The following is a 20801-nucleotide window of genomic DNA, read 5'->3' as shown; positions in this document are numbered from 1 at the left end:
AAGCAGTTTGGCGTCTGACATTCACGCCCATTATTTCTTGTTAGCGTGAGATACACGATGCAACCTTTTGTTGTTTGTTCTGTTTGGCACAATTTGCTAAGCGAATTCGCTTAGCTAAGCGAATAGCTTTGCCTAGCTAATTTCGTAATGCAATCCCAACGGTTAAGCTAATTATTTATTAGTTTCATAAATTGCAAGCTAGTCCTAATTTTACACTGTTGGAGTTGCTCTAACTTTCTCTCCGCCTTTTCTTATGGCAATTTCGTGGAATGTTTACGTAGATGGTTTTTTTCTCTTAATTAAGAATCGTTGCAGTTCACTTTACCGAATGAATCAATGTGCGTCATTCATCCAACACAAGATACGCCCATATTTTTTTTTCTCCTTATGGTAGATAAGATAAAGATTCATGTACAGACAAAAACCTCACAAATTAACCTAGTTAAGTGTAACGGACTAAATACTTAGGTATGGAGATGGCCGAATAGGCTAATCCCAACTTGATTATGTGTATTCGACCCTTTCTTTTCCTTGAATGACTATGTTAGGATATTATTTGTCAAATGTTGATCGTTTAACATATGTAGGACTCTTCCAAGATAAATTTGAACACAAAATTCAGGTCCCCAAATAATACTAGTAGGATTGTGAGTCAATCATCTACATACACCAGCATCCTCAAACCAAAAAAACACTCAATCCCATCTCAAGATTCTCAACACCACTACTCTAGTCTCTAGTACTCTCTCTTATCTTCCTCTTTGTTTAGGTTTGCATTAATCCCAGAATCTAGAATTTACAGATCATAAACACCTACAAATTTCTGATCTGACCACGTGCTTTCCTCATCTAGAATAAACCCTAATTTAATATTAACATTTTCAATTCAACCAACATAATTCATATCTTCATCATCGTTGTCTTTTTTCAGATCCCAAGCTTAACCCACCTACAATTGTTGTCAGCTTACATATATTCACCATTCAAATTTTACCCATTTCCCCAAAACCCCCACTATTTCCTTAATTGCCCAGATTATTGCGCATAAACCGTAATTTTTGTTTTAATTTCTGGGTTTTACGAGTTGATTTACAAGGATGAAGGATAAGAAATCATCGAAATTGAACCATCACCATCAGAATGGTCACTCTTCTCCTTTTAAATTGGGCAAATTGTTTGATCCTGATGTTTCCTGGGATAAGGTTACTTTCTTATCTATGAAATTATTTTTCTTTTTCAAATTCTTTAATTTTTAGATAATAAATGCATGAATTCGATGTTTAAGAACTATGTTGGTTAGTTAAGTTTGAGATCAATATGGTTGATTTATGATTATGTAGAAGATTGGAGTTAGTCCATCTTAGTGGGATTATTGGAGTTTCCGCCAATTTTCCAAATTAATGAGATTTATTGTAAGGTATAATTGATTCTAATTGGTGTGGTTGATTTAGTTATTCTTAAATATAGGGATTGTTGAAGCTTTACCAAATCAGTCAAATTAATGGTTGATCCAAGTTATAGTCAATCTCAGTGTGTAGGCTTGATGAAGGTTTAGCTAGTCGTAATCAAGGGGATTTTGGGTTTTAGTACCAAATAACATTGAACTGATGAGTTAGTTAATCCATTCTCTGGTGAAATTACTATTGCTAGATTGTTTGTTTATCCGTATTGATTAATTGAATGTTACTCTTTAGAGGGTTTATGTATAGGTAAGAGAGAATGGGGTTGACTTTTGTCTATTTGAGCATGTCTTTTATTGATTGTTGAGCTGTTAATTTCTTCTTCAGGATCAACTGGGGGATGTTCTACATTGGACTCGACAAATCGTGGGCCTCGTGTGTGGTTTGATTTGGGGTGCGATTCCTTTGGTCGGAGGTGTATGGCTCATATTGTAAGTTGCTCTTAGAAGTACTCCTATTATACAGACAGTGTTTTAGAGTGCATTTTGGTTTTACTATAAATGAAAATTTCTGCATCAACATTTGCCTTGAATTATTTTGGCATGAATCTTCCAAATTAGCTGTTTTATATTTTGCAAATCAATTTGCTCTTTCTGTAAACATTATGGAATATAACAAGTGGTCATTGACATTAGAGTATTATAAATTTCATTATTGTGGCGTGTCTGTATCCTGTAAAATATTATGAGTACAACGCATTTGTTCTCCTGATTGTATATAGGAATACCTTTTATATGTTGGATGATTATTTGCTATTTTTATATTTGATTGGAAAATTTATGGGTTATGTGCAAATGTTAGCTTACTTTGAGTCTTTTGGGTTTTTTGTTTTTCTAAAGAGGCCAATACCTGGAACCCTTGTACATCTGTATTTTTCGTATCAATCTTATGTTCTTGTAGATACAGAAGTGACATTGTCTTTAATGCTATGACATGATCTGACATCTTGTAGGCTTTGTTCTTTTCACCTTGAAGCACCAAGCTTTAATAAATTTAATACTACCTTATTATATAAAGTTAAGATAACGACTAATAAGTTGGAATAGGTTGAGGAAAAATAGGCGAAGTTTAGATAAGTTCATGTAAGGGCTAAAGTTCAAAGCGCAACTAAAATAATTTTGGATAGGGGCCTATAAGACCATAATATTCCTGAATAAGGAGAAATAAGCTCGTTTAGGGGCTATTGGGCTAATAAGTTCTATAGGGTTTTTTTAAGGAAATAATCTCAAATCCTAATTTTAGCTCTTTGGATTGTACGTGGGAGTTTCCTATGTCAGTGGGGAAATAAATGAAGAGCTGCCCAGCTTATCTTCAAGGCTTTTTTGCCTGCACATAACTGAAATTCTGAAGTTGAGGCCATGTTATTATGGTCTTTATATTTAAGGAATTAGGTTTCTGTTCATGTCATGTCATCATGTTTCTGTTCGATTGTCTCTGGCCCTTTTCTTCCTGATGATTCATTGTTCATTGCTTTCTGCTGTATGGTTACAGGTTCTTGGCTCTTTCCACTGCCATCGTGTATGGGTATTATGCATTGATACTGAAGGTCGACGAGGAAGAATATGGTGGTCATAGTGCTCTTCTCCAGGAAGGGCTTTTTGCATCAATGACTCTCTTTTTGGTAAGCCCCTTTGCCATCTCAACATAGCATTCTAAATTTTTTCTGTTTGATCCATTGCTGGAAATTGAGTTCTGTCTCCTGTTTTTACAGCTTGCATGGATTCTAGTATACAGCTTGGGACACTTTTGATTGACTAGGTAGCAAGAATTATTCTTGATTGATATTGAAATGAACTGGCGCCAAATTTGCTGATTTGCCCGGAACAGCTAGATGATTCCATTATTACAGTTGAATGAAGTATTTGTTTAAAGTTTGTACTTTCTTAGTTTATTGTGAAGCACAAACTCCTTAGCATTTAAATTGATAGCAAAGTTCTTACTCGTCATCTCATGGAAGTATTAATAATTTTGAGAACTTTGGCGTTCCTTCTTAGAGGGATCCAAAAAAGACTACCCCCTTGCCTTGTTGAAATAAAGATCCAATATGCCTATTGAATTTTAATTGTGATACACATTCCAATAGTGATCACAGGCTATCCAAATCTCAGATTCTCAGTTGACAGTGAACTTTACAGCTATCTCTCAAGCAGGTTATGTAGTTTCACAAGGGAAATTGTTCCGTAGTAAAATAACATGCTCTATAGAGTAATTACCCTGTCATTAAATTTGAAGAAATTAACTATAAATGGCACTAGATAGATGTAAAATTAATCCTGAGCATCTCAATTTCCATGACAACGGAAAGAAATACTGCAATAGCTATCATGAAGCCTTGTGTCTTGGCATGTTCAACAACCAACTCAGACCAAGAAAATAATATGTAGTAAGAAAAGAAAAATAGGGAAATACTATGCACTATAGATTTCATACATGATATGGGAGATTTACACTTAGCTAGGCAGGAAGGAGGCTACAGTATGGTAATACGCTAATGTCCAACTGTATAAATTTTGCTTTGCTGTATACTTTGAATTTTGTACTACCAGCCTGTGCTCAGCTTCAAAAGAATCATCCTACTGTACATGAACTCAAAATTACATTTGACTCTCTTGCCCCGGTTGTTATGTCAATGTTTTAACGCCGGCGACTTCGTCTATCAGATATCAGGTATACTCGACCATGAACCCATCGTCTGCCAAGTTTTGAAATGGATTGCTGCAATATGATAGATATAAGAGATGTCATGCAATTTCAACACAATCTCCAAACTACATAAGCCAAAATCAAGTTAACCAACAATCTATAACATTAAACAGTCATGGTTAGTGAGTGGTTACATAAGGAGATGAAGGCCCACATATAAATGGAACAAAAACTTGCTGATTCTATTTAATTCAAGATCTTGGGTTACATTGGTTCTTATGCTGTATATTTTGATATATGATGCAGTCAGAAAATGAAGTTGTAGCCACTTGTGACAACATACCAAAAATTGTCATCCAATCCCCATTGTGAAGCTAAAGGAAACTGAATTTACCTCAGCTTTGGTGCGGAATTCAAGCCGACATTCACATACATGACAATCTGATCTATGAGAAGAGCTATGGTTATGATCTGACCTCACAAATGCAAAGACCTGAAAATTTTGCCAGCAATATCTGTAAGAAAGATACTACTATGTACAAATCACTCTGATCCAATTATTACAATGAGGACACAGCCTTAACAAATAATTTCTAGAGGTAAAAGTGCAAACTCAGTAAGCTAACCTCTTCTCCACAATTTGGACAAGCTCCTTTCAGCGCCACTAGATCATTCCGCCACAGGCCTCGTAGTGCTCTAGCTGAACAGTAAAGATGGGCATTAGACGACAGATGATTATTGGTGTGACTTAACCATGATTGACCAAAGAAAGCAATACTGAAGAACCAAATCTTCCCCTTTCATCCTTAAACTTAATCATCAACCAAACTAGGATAATGATGGTCATCTATTTTTTTTCTCTTTTTCTTTTTTTATGACATTCAACCCAATAAACTTATTATTTCACTGTTAAAATAACTATTTTCCACTTGGTTTCACAAGTAACAAAACCTGCAGTAATCAAGAATGACGTGACAATCTATTTCTGTATTAACTGTATAAGATTGTTCTATTCACCTGATTTTTACTTATCTGAACTTATATGAAATTATTTGACCTTATCTGAACTTATCTTAATTTATCTGAACTTATTAGAACTTATTTTAATTATAAATTAAACTTGGTAGCCCTGATTAACCTTTATCACAACTTATCTGAACTTATCTTATCTGAACTTATTAACCCTGAAATAAGTGGAAATAAGGTGAACAGAAGAGGGCCTTACTACGTAATACATATGGCAGCTATATACTACGAGGTTGAAGGTCTAAGGGCACCCTGCTATTATACCAGTTTAATCAATTCAACAGACTAAAGAGTAAAGCAGTAGTAATGAAAAGGCTGGATGCAAAATTACCAGAAGCTGAAGCAATTGGGCAGCCAATAATGGAACCCAGAAGAATGAACAGCAGAGTGTTCAACATGCCAAGAAACTCGACTACAGCTGGATGGCTGCTGTAGACTGATTCTGAATTCAAAGCATCCTGATAAGCTAAGTTGATGGTGTACAACATAGGCACGAGGCATACCGCACCACCGAATGCAAGTATCAAAAACCAGACGCTCGCCAAAGCAAACACCTGCGAAGGGTCTTCCTGCCCTACATACATGTCATTACATCTTCAACTAATATACAAATATCTTTCTATTTTAACATGGAAACTGGAAAGCACTAACAAATTTCTTTTCAATGACAAAACTATAGTGAATAATACAGTTACACTTAATATTAAAAAACGTTACAAAATTTCTAAACTAGGGACAAATTGGCATTAACAAAGGAGGAGGTAGTCAGAAGCTTTAGTTACAAATTACCAATTTCCTCCTTTGCCTTTCTTTCCTTCTCTAATGTTTTACTAGCCCCCAAACAAACTTACACGCCACATCTTTCAAAACTCAATAATTTGCCTAGCCTTTTCATCTTCTCCCCCCTCCCATCCCAAAAATGTTTATACAGATTATCATGATGGGCATCACAAGAGTATATAACAGATAATTTGCACTACATCCTTAAAATTGCCCTAAACTGCAGGTCAATAATGAAAACATAGATCACTAACCTTAACCTTATTTCAGAAGGTAACCAAGGCAGAGGAATACAATTATAACACATTCAGTCTAACGAGGTCAAATGCTCAATTTCAATTATTTTTTCAGGTCACACAGAACAACGATTTGGTACTTCTTAGTAACCATTAGCAGGTACTAAAGTGAAGACTTGCTTACTCAAAGGGCTTTGATACTTCAAAATAGGTAGAAGTTGTACAACTCCTCTCTAAGCCAGAAAAGCACGAAATGCCATAAGTCATATTGCATTAATTTTCTTAAAGAAAAAACTTTATTCAGACTGAATGTCCACACAATCACACTGATATAGCTTAGCTACATCATCATCATCACCTCGTAAAATAATTGCAGACACTTGACAATAATATTTTGAAGGATAATATATCAGAATTAGATTGGTCAAGACCTCTTTTTAGTAGCATTTTCACCCTTTTCCCTTTACACTTTCGGATTTAACAATCCTAATTCAATACTTCAATTCTTTGGAGCAAGTTCGTGTTAATCCAAGGTCAGGTCAATTTTTGACAAGTCTATTAAAGTCCAGTTCTGGTCTTGTAAATTAAAGAGCAGAAACACATTTAATCATCATAATTCAACTTTCCACGAATCGATTAAACAGATAAATTGTAGTTCACCTGAGCATCAGCATAGGTAGATTGACGTCGTAAGCTACACCTTGGATATTTCATCACGTATTTCGACCCATGCCACCTCAATTTCAACTGTTCCACCATCAAAACACCACAAATTCATCATAAATCATCAGTAATTCAACAAATCAATTCAATCAAATTTATTCCTAATATAACAAAATTAGAAATCGTTTCAACAAATTCACCTCAACTCTATCAAACATGTCATCCATTATCAACGGTTTCTCACTGTAATACGAATCCTTCGCCTATCCATTTAAAAAAAAAAAAAAAAAAATCAAAACTAAAATCAATCAAACCATGAATTACACTGATTCAATCAAGATGAACTGATAATACCTGGCGATAAAGAGCTTCTAGAGTTTCTTGACTAGCTGTTTCAACAGGACCGACGAAAATACATGAAGGACCTTCGGAAATCACCGGAGTTTGGAAGGCGGCGCAAGTAGATAATCCACCGCCGGCGACATAGCAGCGGTGGCTGAAGACGCCGGAGGAAGAGAATCTCAGCCGGGAAAATTTCCCGGTGACGGAGTTAGGAGATATGATTAACCGAGTTGGTGAGAGAGAAGTACGAGGTGCTCCGGCCATTGATAGTTAGAGAGAGAAAGTAAGAGGTTTGTTTGTGTGGATAATGTGAGGTTTATACGCGACCTTTACGGTGTCGTTCGAGTAAGAGAACGGAATTTATGATTAATTTTTTTTTAATTTTTTTGAGGTGGTGGACGAAAATGCCCTTTTGTGGTCAGGATTGGATGGAAGCCTTTTTGGGCTGGTGTAATATCTGGTTGATGGCCCACTTATGATTGAGTGGGTCAATGTTAAAAAATGCGTTTGCCGGGAGTCGAACCCGGGTCTATTGCTTGGAAGGCAATTATCCTAACCGTTGGACTACAAACGCTGTCGATGTTAATAAATTAAGGTCCGAAATTGTAATCTTGGATATTATGATTTACGCTGAACCATCTAAAGAAAAATTAGATGATTCCAACCATCTCAATGGACTCTCGGGATATCGTAGGGTTTATAGGAAGCACTGTGACTTGTTTACTTTTCAGATTCGAAAAAATCGAAAATTGTCTAAAAGTAAAGGTTGTAATCCACTCTTTTAGACCAATTTCGAGAAATTTTTCCAAAAATAATTTGAATGCAAGGGATGTCCCTCGGAGTCATATAAGTTGGTTTGGAGACATAAGACACCTATTAATACCTTTATAAAATTGAGTTTGAAACAACTATGTGGCTATTTCGAAATTATGTTGCATTAGTAGTGACTAGTGAAGGGAAGCAAACAAGCAATAGATGATTGTGTAATTTATATCATCAAATTGTCAACACGGGGTTTTATTAAGGTGTTGGGAATCCATCATCTTCATTAGTATTGTTGATAGTTCCCAAATTTATTACGGAGTACTTACCATTATATTTCCTTATGCTATCAATTTTATTTTATACTGTTATGTGGTTAGCTACTACATACTCAAACATGCATGAATCATGCCTTCATGTAAAAAGTTGGCATACCATGCTAGAACATAAACCATGCCTTCGATTTGATTTGTATCAAGTTGATTTTGCATTTTACATGAGTGCTTAGCATAAGGTTCATTGATTAATCTACTCGAGCATACATTAGATTTTGCATTTTACATGAGTGCTTAACATAAGGTCCATTGATTTCTTTTCTCATTGCACTTATAATACACAGTAAGAGTTTTGATCTGTAACAAGTTGACCATGCTACACTAGAATAAAATGGTACTGGAGTAGTAAATTGTTGGAATTGATAGTAATTCTTAATGGTCCATTCCATATTTCCATGACAAAACATCAAAAGCTAGTTCTTAAACGAACATAGCTTAGCAACACAAGAGCAGGAAACAAAGAATTGTACTTGTATTCATTTAGAAAGATAAATTAATCCCCTTAAATTTCTCCTACAAAAACTACCAAATACAAAAAAAATTGCAAGAAAAAAATCATCTACTAAACTAAATCTGATTAAACTAAAAATTTGTGAAGTTCCTAGAATCAAAAGAACCAGAAAAATAAGGATCCCATTCATGTTCCTCCAACTTCCCAAGCCACCTATATTTCCATGCTTGCCTTTCATCATAACCAAAACTATCATCCCTCCCATTTCTCATGTCTTCCTTAATCCTTCTAACTCTCTCCAACACCCCCTTCACCGTGACGTCAAATGCATCTTCCAAACTCTCTAACTTACACCTTGGATCAGCATATATTATCTTAGGAATAAGGTTTATTATCTTTTCTCTCATTTTTTCAACTCTTTGAGCAGAAATTTTTTCCAACACCTTTTGTATGCTAACTTTACCATCTCTTACCTCATACATAGGGATGAAAACTGAGTACTTGGTAAACTCCCTAGGGAGATGCCACAAGTATTGAATATAAGCCGAGCCCGGGTGGAAGAAAACGGGTATACAACCCGCAAGTATCGAGTCGAAAGTGGATCTTCTTGTATAAGAGTCTCCTGGAGGCTGCAAGCAGAAATGAGAACTTTGAAACATCTTCATTAATTCAGCTGGTTTATGACACTTATTCTTCCAATTATTGCAGTGAATCATCATACATTTCTTGGAACTCTCACATTGGTTGATCAATTGGTTACGGATGGAATCAGGTCTATCGGGTCTTGGAGCCCCGGCAAAAGAAAATAAATTTCTTCTCTTTTGTTTTCTCATTCTATTTTGCCATTGAAAAACCTCTGCATCATTTGAAGGATGAAAATAAGTAGGGTATGGTATCCCAAAATCATTGCTATTCCAAGGCGATGATTCGATCACTAAACCCGTCATGTTTTTAGCTTCAGGTAAGTAAAGGAATTTAGTTCCCCAATCTGGATCATTCTTATTTGCTGACCGCCTAAAATCCCATGTTATTCTTCCTGCAGCAAAGAAATGATCTCTTCCCCACCATCTCTTCCACTCTGGCTTCCTCTTTAGTAGTCTCACTAACTCGAACCCACCCGAGTCTCTTATATCGGAGTCTGTGTTCCACAAGTGTCGTGCTACGTCGAGTCCTGTGTAGAATGGTACAAAGATAGCTGATGCAATAGAAGAATCATTTGTTAAGCAATCATACTGCTTCATTCTATTATGGAAGATCACTTCTAGTAGGAATTGGTTAGTTGCAAACCACCCATGTTCGGAGAAAACACGGTCCGAGTTTGGAAGTTCCGGGCCTAGACCTGAATTTTTCACATATTGACACATATCCATCCATAAGTCAAGAGACTTGCAATCCCTTAGTAAGTCTACATTGAACCTTCTAGGGAGTGTGTGTACATAAATGTAGCGCCCCGAGCAGGATTTTGGGTCAGATTTTTGTGCCGTTTTGCATACCCGAGGTGGTGGCGGAGGTGGGGATGGCGGCGGTGGAGATGGTGGTGGTGGTGATGGTGATGGTGGTGGTGGTGGAGGAGGAGAGACATCGGATTTCTCTTCACCTACATTGTTGTTCCATGATGATTCTTGATTGTAATTTGTATTCACCACTTGTGTATTAGACAAATTCTTAGGAGGTTTCTTCCTTTTGGGTCTCCCTTTTCTTTTCTTCTTCTTAGGAATTGAAATTTGTTGTGGTTTCTCCTTCATTGTTTCCTTAGCTACCGCCGTTTCCTTGATGATTTCATCTTGATCGCTTTTCTCGATAACTTTAATAGATGCCCTATTATCACTGTCTTCAACAAGATCCTTTATATTCACATCTAAAAGCTTATCAATCTCATCATCCCCTGTTTCCTCTGTTTTTGCCTCTGTTTCTTCTTGTATTTCCCCTGTTTTTTCCTCTGTTTGCTCTGTTTCTTCCCTAATGCTAGTAGTGTTGTTGGCATTACTTTCATCTAAGGTGGAACTAATACTTTCGGTATATCTAGGGTTAGCAATAATTGGAATCTCATGTTGGTAATTTACAGAATATACGTAAAATTTTGCTAAAGAAGCTACACTAACTATCAAAGACGAATAATTTAGGCAAATCAAAAGTGACCATATTGTGAATAAGGATATAATAAGCAACCATAATTTATTCTTACATATTGCCATGGTTGTTTTATGCACCTTTCCGCGATGAGCTCTCACTCTCCGGTGTATCATCAATCTCTTTAAGATGAATCAAGACGAATATGGAGGACATAGGATTCAATGAGAATAGTTGTAACATGAAATAACCTTAAGATTAAATCACATTAAAAAAAAAAAAAAAAAAAGTTTGATTCATAATATTGAAGATTTTCATGAATACAATGTTGGTAAGGAGAGTGATTTTTTTTATTTTTTTGGCTGAAAATGAGGAACAAAAGAGGAGGAAGCTGAAACTTTCAATGCTTATTAAGAATTTGGACTGAATTAACCTATTTTGTAGGCCATCACTTGTTACATAAGTTGTAATTTTCAGAAATTATAATTGTTTTTTCTCATTCTAACACCATTCTAGGATCGAGTATGGGTTTAATTGTATAGTTTACCGGTTATATAATGCATGGTTGTAAGTTTTTCCACCTTTTTTTAGGGTGAAATTTATGAAGTAGCTCTTAAACAACTAGAACAATTACATATAAGTTGGGAACATACCTAATTTTTTCTCAAAAACAACTGTTTAGGAATGATAAATAGACAATATATTTTCCAAAGGGAGAAATTGACAAATATACGAATTTAAACTAAGAAATCAACCATGGTGGTTTCAAAAAAAAAAAAAAAAAAAAGCCCTGTTCACTCCACTTTATTTTTGTTGAACTGAAATTATTTTTAGTGAAACAAAATTATATTTGCTGAACTTAAATTATTTTTACTGAACTTAGATTAATTTTACTGAACTAAAATTAATTTTGCTAAACTGAAATTATTTTTACTGATTTTCTATTATAATTCTTCTTTAAGAGAACTGAATTTTATTGAACTGAACTTATTTTTACTGAACTGAAATTAATTTTACTGAACTGAACTTATTTTTGTTGTACTGAAAATACTTAATATTATTTTTTTTAAGGTGAAGTGAACAGGGCCTAACTATGATCACCAAGAAATCAAGAATAAGTACGAGTACTTGTACATTATTTGTGGTCAAATGCAAACAATAGAATATTTGGCATGTGTAGCAAAGGAAAGAATGTACTAAAAAGAATCTCCCATTAATTAGATAGATCATAGATTCATAGATGTATAATGCCACAAAATATATGATTTGATCATACAATAGAAATGTCAAAATAAAAATAAATTGCTCCTATAATTTCCCTTTTATTATTATTTTTTTTCTTTTTTTTATCCATGCTAATTTTACTATCCCCTTGAAAAATAATGATCCCACTCATGATTTTCTACCCCTCCAAAAAAATTGTATTTCCAAGAAAGATCTTCAGGAAAATCATCAGATAAAACTGAATTATTCTCTGTTGTAATTCGGCTCAAAACTCCCTTCACTGCAATATCAAATGCATCTTCAAATTTCTCTAATCTTGAATTAGGATTTGCATAAATCACATTCGGAATTAACTTAATGACCTCTTCTCTCATAGCTACCGCCTTTTCTTTTGGTATTTCTAGTAACCTTTTCTCAATGGCAAACTCCCCTTTTGTTATATCTTCTATTGGAATAAACACTGAATAACTTGTATAATTCCTAGGAAAATGCCATAAGTATTGCACGTAAGCTGAAGCAGGGTGGAAAAAAACAGGAATGCACCCTGCTAAAATCGAGTCAAATGCTGATCTTCGAGTGTATGAGTCCCCTGGAGGTTGTAAGCAAAAGACTGAGCTTTGAAACAATCTCATAACAGTCTCTGGCTTATCACAATTCTTAGTATTCGCGTCACATCTTACAAACTTGCAATGTTTACCTTTTGAGCCTAAGCATTGGTTAATTATTTCGTTCCTTATAGAATCCTTAAGCTCTGGCCTAGGAGCACCAGCAAAGGAAAACAAATAAGGCCTTTGCTTTTGCATCATTTTTTCTTGCCAATGATAGACCTCATCATCACTTGAAGGGTGAAAATACGTAGGATAAGGTATCGCGAAGTCAGTGTTGCTCCAAGGGCTCGATTCGATCACTAAATTAGTCATGTTCTTAACCTCAGGTAGGTTGAACAGACTATTTCCCCAATCCAACTTGTTATCTCTTCCTCTTCTAAAATCCCATGACACCCTTCCGGCTACTAAAAAATGGTCGCGTCCCCACATTTTCTTCCACTCGGGTTTTCCCTTGAGGTACTCAACTACTTCCATTGACGCGTTATCTCTAACCTTAGTCTCATAATCATCCCATAAGTACCTCCCTACATCTAGCCCTGCATAAAATGGCACATACACCGCCAATGCCTCAGAGGAAATATTAGTCAAGCATCGATATTGCTTCATTCTATTATGAAATATGACCTCTAAAGAAAATTGGTTTGTAACAAACCAATTAAGAGTACTAGAATAGTTTAACCCTGGCCCAAGACCGAAGTCTGTAAGGTACTCACACATGTTAACCCATTTGTTAAGAGTGCTGCATTTTTCAAGCAAATCTTCATTAAACTTCCTAGGAAGATCTTGTACATAGATGTATCTTCCTTCACATTCATCGGATTTTTCTGCAAGTCTTCCTCGATCTTTCACATAATCAATACCGAAACTACTACTATTGATAGAAAACACGGTACTAATACTGGCCAAGTAGGAGGGATTTGTGCCATTAAGAAACGGCGAAGAATTGAAATAGGCTAATAAAAAAGTAAGAAAAAGAGAACAAACCAAGTAACGATGCTAGTGGTTTTACTACTACCAAGTGTTTTTTCTTTGTGTTTTAGTTCGGAGTAAAATGCTTTGTTTGAGGACATATTTGGCTTCCTATTTTGATCGAATTTTCGATATACTATAGTTTTGTGCATAAAAGGGAATCGTTGCGAAAGTGTAGAGCAAGAAATGAGAATGTGGGAAGTCGGTGTTGCAAGTGAGGAAGAATCCCTTGAGTTCTAATGTAAGAATAGCGTGGAATAAGGGTTATAGTCTCTTATAGAGAGTAAGAAAGCCATAATTAACGTTTTTTTATAATTAATTGCACGTTAATCAAACAGTATGATGTAATAAAGAAATAATTTCTTGACTTAATTTGATGATCATCATAGGAAGGTTAATTAGCAGAGGTTATGCGAATATATTTTTTTGTATTTAGCTCGTGTTTATCAAATTTTAACATTTTAAAGAATTCCTTTGTCGAGACATAATCACCCGTTCATCACATGGTTCTGCTTTTATGGATACTTGTATAAAGCTTTTCTTATTTGATGAAATTTTCCATAACGTAGCTCTTTTATATTGGTTTTGTAATATTATGTTAGAAATTCAATCATAAATCATATACTAGTATAGTAGTATTACAATAGTATAATTAATCATCAAAATGTGTTGGTGATTCTATTAGATATCCAATGTAAATGAGAGGAAGGGATAGCTCAAGTGGTTAGAACTTTCCTCACGATTTTAAGTAATTATGGGATCGATTATCACCCCCATCCTTATGACTCTCTAAACTAAAAAAAATCCAATGTAAAATACGTATCAAATTTTCGTGTTCAAGGTATTGAACTCAGATTAGTCCTATACAACTAATAGATAAATGTCGACTAATCAAACAAATTAAATAAATTATGAAACAATTGATTTTTTATTTTTATTTGTTTTCTGATCTTGATTGATAGTTTGATTTATCAAACTAATCAACTATGTTTGATTTACATCATTTCCCTAAATTACTTAAGTGTATAATTTCGTTGAAAGGGAAAATATATCATTAATATATATGTTTGCTTTGCTAAGCATCAATTAAATCCTTAATTTGCTCTATATTTGATTATAGTTGAAGATAGATTCAACTTTTTAAAAAATTCCATACATGTTAAGTTTTTGCATATATTTTTATTATTCTGGTGTATTTGTATAATACTAATAATATGGAGTAATAATTAACAATATAGTAGTAAAATTTTCGGGCCACATAAATAGAAGTTATTTAAGTAAGTTTGTTTTTTGAAGGAAATTTAAGTAAGTTTGTTTGTAAGTCTTGACTTGTAAATAGTAATATTAAATGGTACTTCAATAAAATTGACTATTGATCTCTTTAAAAAACATTGACCATTGGCTTTCTTCTGATGTAGCTTGTGTTCATGGTTAGTCCGCTTGCTCATTGTTGTATCACAGTATCAGCCCACGAGGTCCACTACAAACTAGTCTCACTACCAGATGGCACAGATCACATAACTTAGCTTAGGTCGACCTAATGTGTTATGATACTTCATTCAAATAACAAAAATGGTTACACTTTTACATTTAGAGCTAACATGATTCACTCAAATGCATGTTAAAATTTTACTCCGTATTATTGGATCATGGAAGTTTTTGTTTCAATAAATTTTGTTAGGGATGTGATTTATGATAGTTTAACAAAAATGGTAACACTAACTATTGTTTATCACTCGTAACTCTTATTCAAAATTAATCTCAACATAAGTATGTGATGTATAGTCCACATGTGTTCGACACTAGCTTTTGAGTAGCTTTTAGTGGTTTGACTTGATCAAATCACTACTTAACAAAAAATGTGAGTGTTTGGTAAAGTCATGATAAGAGTAGCTTTTAGTGGTGAAGGTTACTTTTATAAAAAAAAGTTAGAAATATTAGCTTTTGAAATTAGAGGTAGTTTTTGAGATACCTGTTCAAAATTTAATCTATAATTTTAAAAATAAAATATTGATTTTTATGTATAACAGCTAGTTAACCACTATTTTACCGAACACTCATACCTAAATTATATATTCTCACAGCTAACAACTTGTTGACAGCTAACAGCTACCTACACAGCTACAGCTACCTTCACGTCTATATTTTATCGAACATGAGTTAGGCCTTATGTATCTTGTGTCAAATGGTGCTTGACATTTTGATAGGAATGCGAAATGCCTAGTTAATAATTGAAACTACCATCCAGTATCACCCATTACCTCTTGATTACCTACATCACAAAATTCAAGAATCCATGTTGTTGGTTGGAAGGTATGCATGTTAATATGTTATACTTCCAACTAGCTATTATGATCCTGAGTGATACCTCCTACATATACTTTCAAATTTTTTACAAAAATCGAAATTGGTCCAAAAACATACATTATAGTCTTCGGTTTTGGTCCAAAAACCATTTGCGTCGTTGGAACCCTCCATTATCAATTTTGTTGTTATAAACACGTATCCTATTATTTACTCAAAGCCACCATAGTTCTTTTTTTTTTTAGGTGTTCCTACTTGATTCACCTTTTAGGACAATTCGAATCAAATGCTCGATTTTGAGTGATCAGATTCCAATCTCCTCTCGATTGGAATTATGAGGGATCGAACTCACAATCCTCCCCAACAAGTGCAACCTCAATTACAACTGCACCAATAAGACAACCACCACCGTGGTTGGTTCCTTATATGATCATCTAGTGGCTATATTTATTATGACGGATTAAGCAACATTTCACAAGGCAACAACCACAATAAGGTAAACAACACGAGGCCTAAGCGATCATCGATGATAATAATGGAGAACCTAGAAACGGAATACAACGAATGGGCCAACACAACACAAAGCAGCAACGGACAATTATCAAGAGGGCCCATATATTACATGGTACAAATTACAATCAACATCATTTTGGGTGAACTGTTAGCCGGCAAAGCCAAGGAATCCGAATCACGACTACTTTAGAGACCCAAAAATCCAGGAAACTGCCCGTTTTTTAATCTTTCCTTCATTATTCCTTATTTAAATTGGTGAACCGTTCTTTTTCCTTAATAAAACGGTTGCATTCATAATTCATTCACCACATTATAATCAAACCCATGATTCTCTTCATCTTCATGCAAATTCACCTGAAAAATTATCTGGGGTTTTGGTGAAGAATGGCACATCCGCCGGAAGTGGAATTCCGGCCGTTTAATAGGTGGGTTTCATGGGTGGTGCCGTCGTTTGTGGTGGTGAACGTGGTGTTGTTTTTTATAACAATGTATGTGAATGATTGCCCCAAGTATTCTTTCTCTTGCTTTGCTAGGTTTTTGGGAAGGTTCTCTTTCCAACCTCTCAAGGAAAATCCTCTTCTTGGTCCTTCTTCTGCTGCGTAAGTTACTTTTTTGTATTCTATTGAATTAATTATTTTTTATTATGTATGTTTTGATCATGTATTTTTTGTGGGTTTCTGAAATTTATTGTAGAAGTAGCTAAAATTAGTTTTCTGGCCTGCAAACTAGTGTTCTGTTGAACTGGTTGGTGTTGTTTGATTGTGAAATTAGGATGAGAAGAAGTGCATTTTTTATGGGGTTTTTCTTTTTATAAGTTTGAAGTATGATTTGATTGTTTGAATAGAGTACAGTAGTATTTACTATTTAGAGTGTGCTTCATTTGAGATGGTACTTGGGATGTAGGGATTTTCATGTTAGTGCTAATTTCTGATGTGTGGAATGATGGTAGTGCAACTATGTGGCGATTCGATTTACTCCGTAGTTTGTTGTTGATTTAAGATTAGATAGGTTCTTCTTGAGCCAGAGATGCTGAGGCTTACATTCTAGGTTCTAATGGTTCACAGTTTGATGATTTGATGCTAATACTTTAGAATTAAGACGATTTGGACTAAACTTTCAGAAGAGAGCGGTTTGTAACTTGTAAGAATGCAATTTTCACACTTATTGTAGGGTCATTCTTATCATGTTTCATAAGAGATCTAAACTACAGATATGAACTTGTATGTTCAGGTTGGAGAAGATGGGAGCTTTGGAGGTGAATAAGGTTGTGATACAACATCAAGCTTGGCGGTTGATTACCAGCATATGGCTTCATGCTGGGGTAGTACATATCCTTGCAAATATGTTGAGCCTTGTATTTATTGGCATACGACTTGAGCAAGAGTTCGGTTTTGGTATGCTTCCTTAGTTCTTTCTACATTTGGCCTTTTATGTTTCTGTTATGTTTTTGCACTAATAACAGTCTTATTGCTTTTTTAGAATACCTACATTATATATGTTTTGAAATGTTTTTGCAAGCTGAGTTCTTCTGCAATGTGGTTATTAAAAATGTCAGCATTTCATATTTTGAATTATGAATATGTATTCGAGTTTGGTTTTGTTGTGCTCCACTTTTCATGTTGCTTAGACAGTCAATGTGTTCATCTTTCCTTTAGAAATTATTGGCAATAGACAAGTTTATACTACATTTCTCATTAGCCCGTTTCCTTACACTATTCTAACTCTATCCTCACCTTTTCTACAGTAAAGATAGGTTTGTTGTATGTAATCTCTGGTTTTGGTGCAAACATATTGTCATCTTTGTTTCTCCAATCTGCAATCTCTGTTGGTGCTTCTGGTGCATTATTTGGTCTTCTAGGGGCTATGCTCTCTGAGCTGCTTACAAACTGGACAATTTATGCGAACAAGGTACTTGAAGCTTTGTTTCGCTCATTGCTGTTCTCTACTTTCCTTGTTTGTCATATCTCATATGACACTATGTTTTTGACAACCAGTTGGCAGCTTTGTTGACCCTTATATTGATCATCATTTTGAATCTGGCTGTTGGAGTTCTCCCTCATGTGGACAATTTTGCTCATATTGGTGGATTTATCACAGGGTTTCTTCTTGGCTTTATGCTTTTGATTCGCCCTCAATTTGGATGGGTGAGCCAAAAGCATACTTATATAGGCTCTTCTGCTGGACCTCGTAAATCTAAGCACAAGCCATATCAGTATGTACTTTGGATCGTCGCTGCTTTAGTCTTGATTGGCGGGTGAGCTTGAATCTTGGTTGTGCCCTCCAACTTTTATACTGTCCTCTAACTTTCATTTGTGACTATTGCCAACTGACAATTTTGGCCTCGTGATTTTCTTACTGATTTTATTGCATCATGAGAGGGCAACATCACTGCTGTTATTTACACTTTTGTTCCCTGTAATTGTTACGGCTACATATTAGCTAACCACCAGGAATGATTTTTTCAGATTTACGGGTGGACTTGTGATGCTTTTTAGAGGAGCAAATGGAAACAACTATTGTTCATGGTGCCATTATTTGAGCTGTATTCCTTCTTCTAAATGGAGCTGCAAGTCGCAACAACTACTTTGTGAGGTAATTCACATCACCTACATTCTGTCTCAATTTTATGCTAAAGAACTATAAAATGTTTTATGGGTTAATTTCAGCAATATATGTAGGCTATTCTCTCGTAATCTATGAATGAATTCATACAACTCTAGGCTTTGTTTTTTTCACCTTAATTCTTGGCATATGAACTTATAAACCCTTATTGGCCCTTATTTGAGAGGTGTTATTGTGATTTGAATTTGGGAAACCTTGTCAAAGTAAAAGGAACAGAGCAAGCGCTAATTTAGGTTAGGCTGCTCTTTACTGGATGTTGCAATTAACACTTGCTGCTTGTGTGCATTTCATTGATTGCAGTCGATGGAGCTTGGAGATAAAGTGAACGTGACGTGCCTCAGCAGTGGACGAAGCCACATATATCCATTGATAGATGATAAGTCTTCCCGGGTTCAACGACTTTGCTCTCAGCTTTGCAGTTGACCCTTCTTTAGGCTCTTATCCTAAGGACTTGGTTGTACTTATAGCTGCTGCCTTGGCAATTTGGCAAGAAAAGGCTTTTGACATTGTACATTGTTTTCAAATCTTTATTATAGGAAATCATGCTATCATTTCTCTCCATTAGTCTTATAACTTATGTTACTTGGACTCTTCATTTCACCTCACATACCCATGTCGGATCCTTGACACTCGGTGACTCGGACACTTCACTTTTAGTTCAAAATCAAAATACCCGAGTTGGACGCTTGGACGCGTGCCCGTGTCGGACGTAGCTTATAACTTTTCGTCTCCCAAATGCCTTCTCGATTGGTTTAAACTTTTAAAATTTTTTGTGTACTCTTGGTTTACAATAAAATTAGTGCAAATTGAACAATATTAGGATAACTTTTAGTCAATTTAGGGTAACTTTTTGCCATTTTTGAGTAGCTTTAAACCTAATATGATTTTAATGTCGTTAGACAACTATATAAGGTTTATAATCACTAAGATTTGATACTTTGCATCACTAAGTTATTGGCAAAATTGGCCTCAACACTCTGAATTATGGCTTAGGTGCACAGTGTACCCATCACCCTATACTTTGCTTAGTGGCCAAAACACTACAAACTAATGACTTGGGTGCAAAGCGCACCTTTTGTGAATTTTCCGGCCACCATTATCACCGGAGCCGGAGAATTTTTTCGATTTGCGCGCCAAAAAATGTCCTATATAGGATTAGGGGGTTATTCTGCCCCTTAAGAATCCAAATTGAGCTCAAAACAAGCAAAAAAAAAAGTGTAAATGACTCAATTTGGCTTATAAACAATGACGCGTAAATCGAGATATTTTATAACATGCTAAACAATCATGTACGCTATTTTTTTTTCTTGTTTGGCGCTAAATTTGGACCCTTATGAGTCAAAATGACCCCAAACCATTACGGGACATTTTTCAGCATGCAAATCAAAAAAATTCACTAGCTCCGGTGAGAATGGTGGCCAGAAAACTCACTAAACGTGCACGTTGCACCCAAGTCATTAGTTTGTGGTGTTTTGGCCACTAAGCAAAGTATAGGGTACTGGGTGCATCCAAGCCATACTTTAGAGTGTTTAGGCCAATTTTGCCTAAGTTATTTTAGACATAAGTATCCTTTGTTTTTTTTATACTTGTAACACTTTTCTAGAATGAAAATGTTACCAAACTTGCAACACAATTGATTTTTTTTTTTTTTTTTTTTTGGGTACTAATACTCTTGCTTATAACCTACTACGGAGTAAATTATACTCGTAACAATCTCTCAGCCCCATTTTAAGCTAAGGAAATTTTGCCAATTACAGCCGTTTAAAATTTATATTTCGTAAATTGCAGCCATT

General features: G+C 35.1%; 5 protein-coding genes and 1 non-coding gene across 6 annotated transcripts; 2 read left to right on the top strand and 4 right to left on the bottom strand.

Moving 5' to 3' along the window:
• The first annotated feature begins 610 nt into the window (after positions 1–610).
• Positions 611–3406, top strand: LOC145571601 (uncharacterized). The gene is made up of 4 exons (XM_081630636.1): positions 611–1202; positions 1788–1891; positions 2952–3081; positions 3172–3406. The coding sequence occupies exons 1-4, from the start codon at positions 1098–1100 to the stop codon at positions 3208–3210; spliced, it is 378 nt and encodes a 125-aa protein (XP_081486762.1). The 5' UTR covers positions 611–1097; the 3' UTR covers positions 3211–3406.
• Positions 3407–3718: 312 nt separating this feature from the next.
• LOC145571600 (uncharacterized) lies at positions 3719–7456 on the bottom strand. Its single transcript, XM_081630635.1, has 7 exons — positions 7163–7456; positions 7009–7071; positions 6806–6892; positions 5461–5698; positions 4730–4803; positions 4498–4596; positions 3719–4175 (listed from the first exon to the last, which is right to left on the bottom strand). Exons 1-7 carry the CDS (start codon positions 7412–7414, stop codon positions 4095–4097), a joined length of 894 nt encoding a protein of 297 aa, XP_081486761.1. The 5' UTR covers positions 7415–7456; the 3' UTR covers positions 3719–4094.
• A 196-nt stretch (positions 7457–7652) lies between these two features.
• Positions 7653–7724, bottom strand: TRNAG-UCC (transfer RNA glycine (anticodon UCC)). Its single transcript has one exon. It is a non-coding gene; the product is annotated as a tRNA-Gly (tRNA).
• A 1061-nt stretch (positions 7725–8785) lies between these two features.
• On the bottom strand, positions 8786–10944 carry LOC145571599 (xyloglucan galactosyltransferase KATAMARI1 homolog). The gene has a single exon (XM_081630634.1). The coding sequence runs from the start codon at positions 10942–10944 to the stop codon at positions 8830–8832; it is 2115 nt and encodes a 704-aa protein (XP_081486760.1). The 3' UTR covers positions 8786–8829.
• A 1188-nt stretch (positions 10945–12132) lies between these two features.
• On the bottom strand, positions 12133–13416 carry LOC145571598 (putative xyloglucan galactosyltransferase GT11). The gene has a single exon (XM_081630633.1). The coding sequence runs from the start codon at positions 13315–13317 to the stop codon at positions 12133–12135; it is 1185 nt and encodes a 394-aa protein (XP_081486759.1). The 5' UTR covers positions 13318–13416.
• Positions 13417–16578: 3162 nt separating this feature from the next.
• On the top strand, positions 16579–19567 carry LOC145571597 (RHOMBOID-like protein 1). Its single transcript, XM_081630632.1, has 6 exons — positions 16579–16985; positions 17617–17780; positions 18131–18294; positions 18381–18640; positions 18852–18978; positions 19309–19567. The coding sequence occupies exons 1-6, from the start codon at positions 16771–16773 to the stop codon at positions 19429–19431; spliced, it is 1053 nt and encodes a 350-aa protein (XP_081486758.1). The 5' UTR covers positions 16579–16770; the 3' UTR covers positions 19432–19567.
• Positions 19568–20801: the final 1234 nt, after the last annotated feature.

Source organism: Chenopodium album, chromosome 12, assembly GCF_948465745.1.
Source record: "Chenopodium album chromosome 12, dcCheAlbu1.1, whole genome shotgun sequence".
In the NCBI taxonomy this organism is placed as follows: domain Eukaryota; kingdom Viridiplantae; phylum Streptophyta; class Magnoliopsida; order Caryophyllales; family Amaranthaceae; genus Chenopodium; species Chenopodium album.
The sequence above is the reverse complement of the archived record's forward strand: the minus strand, read 5'-3'. Positions and strand labels throughout refer to the sequence as shown.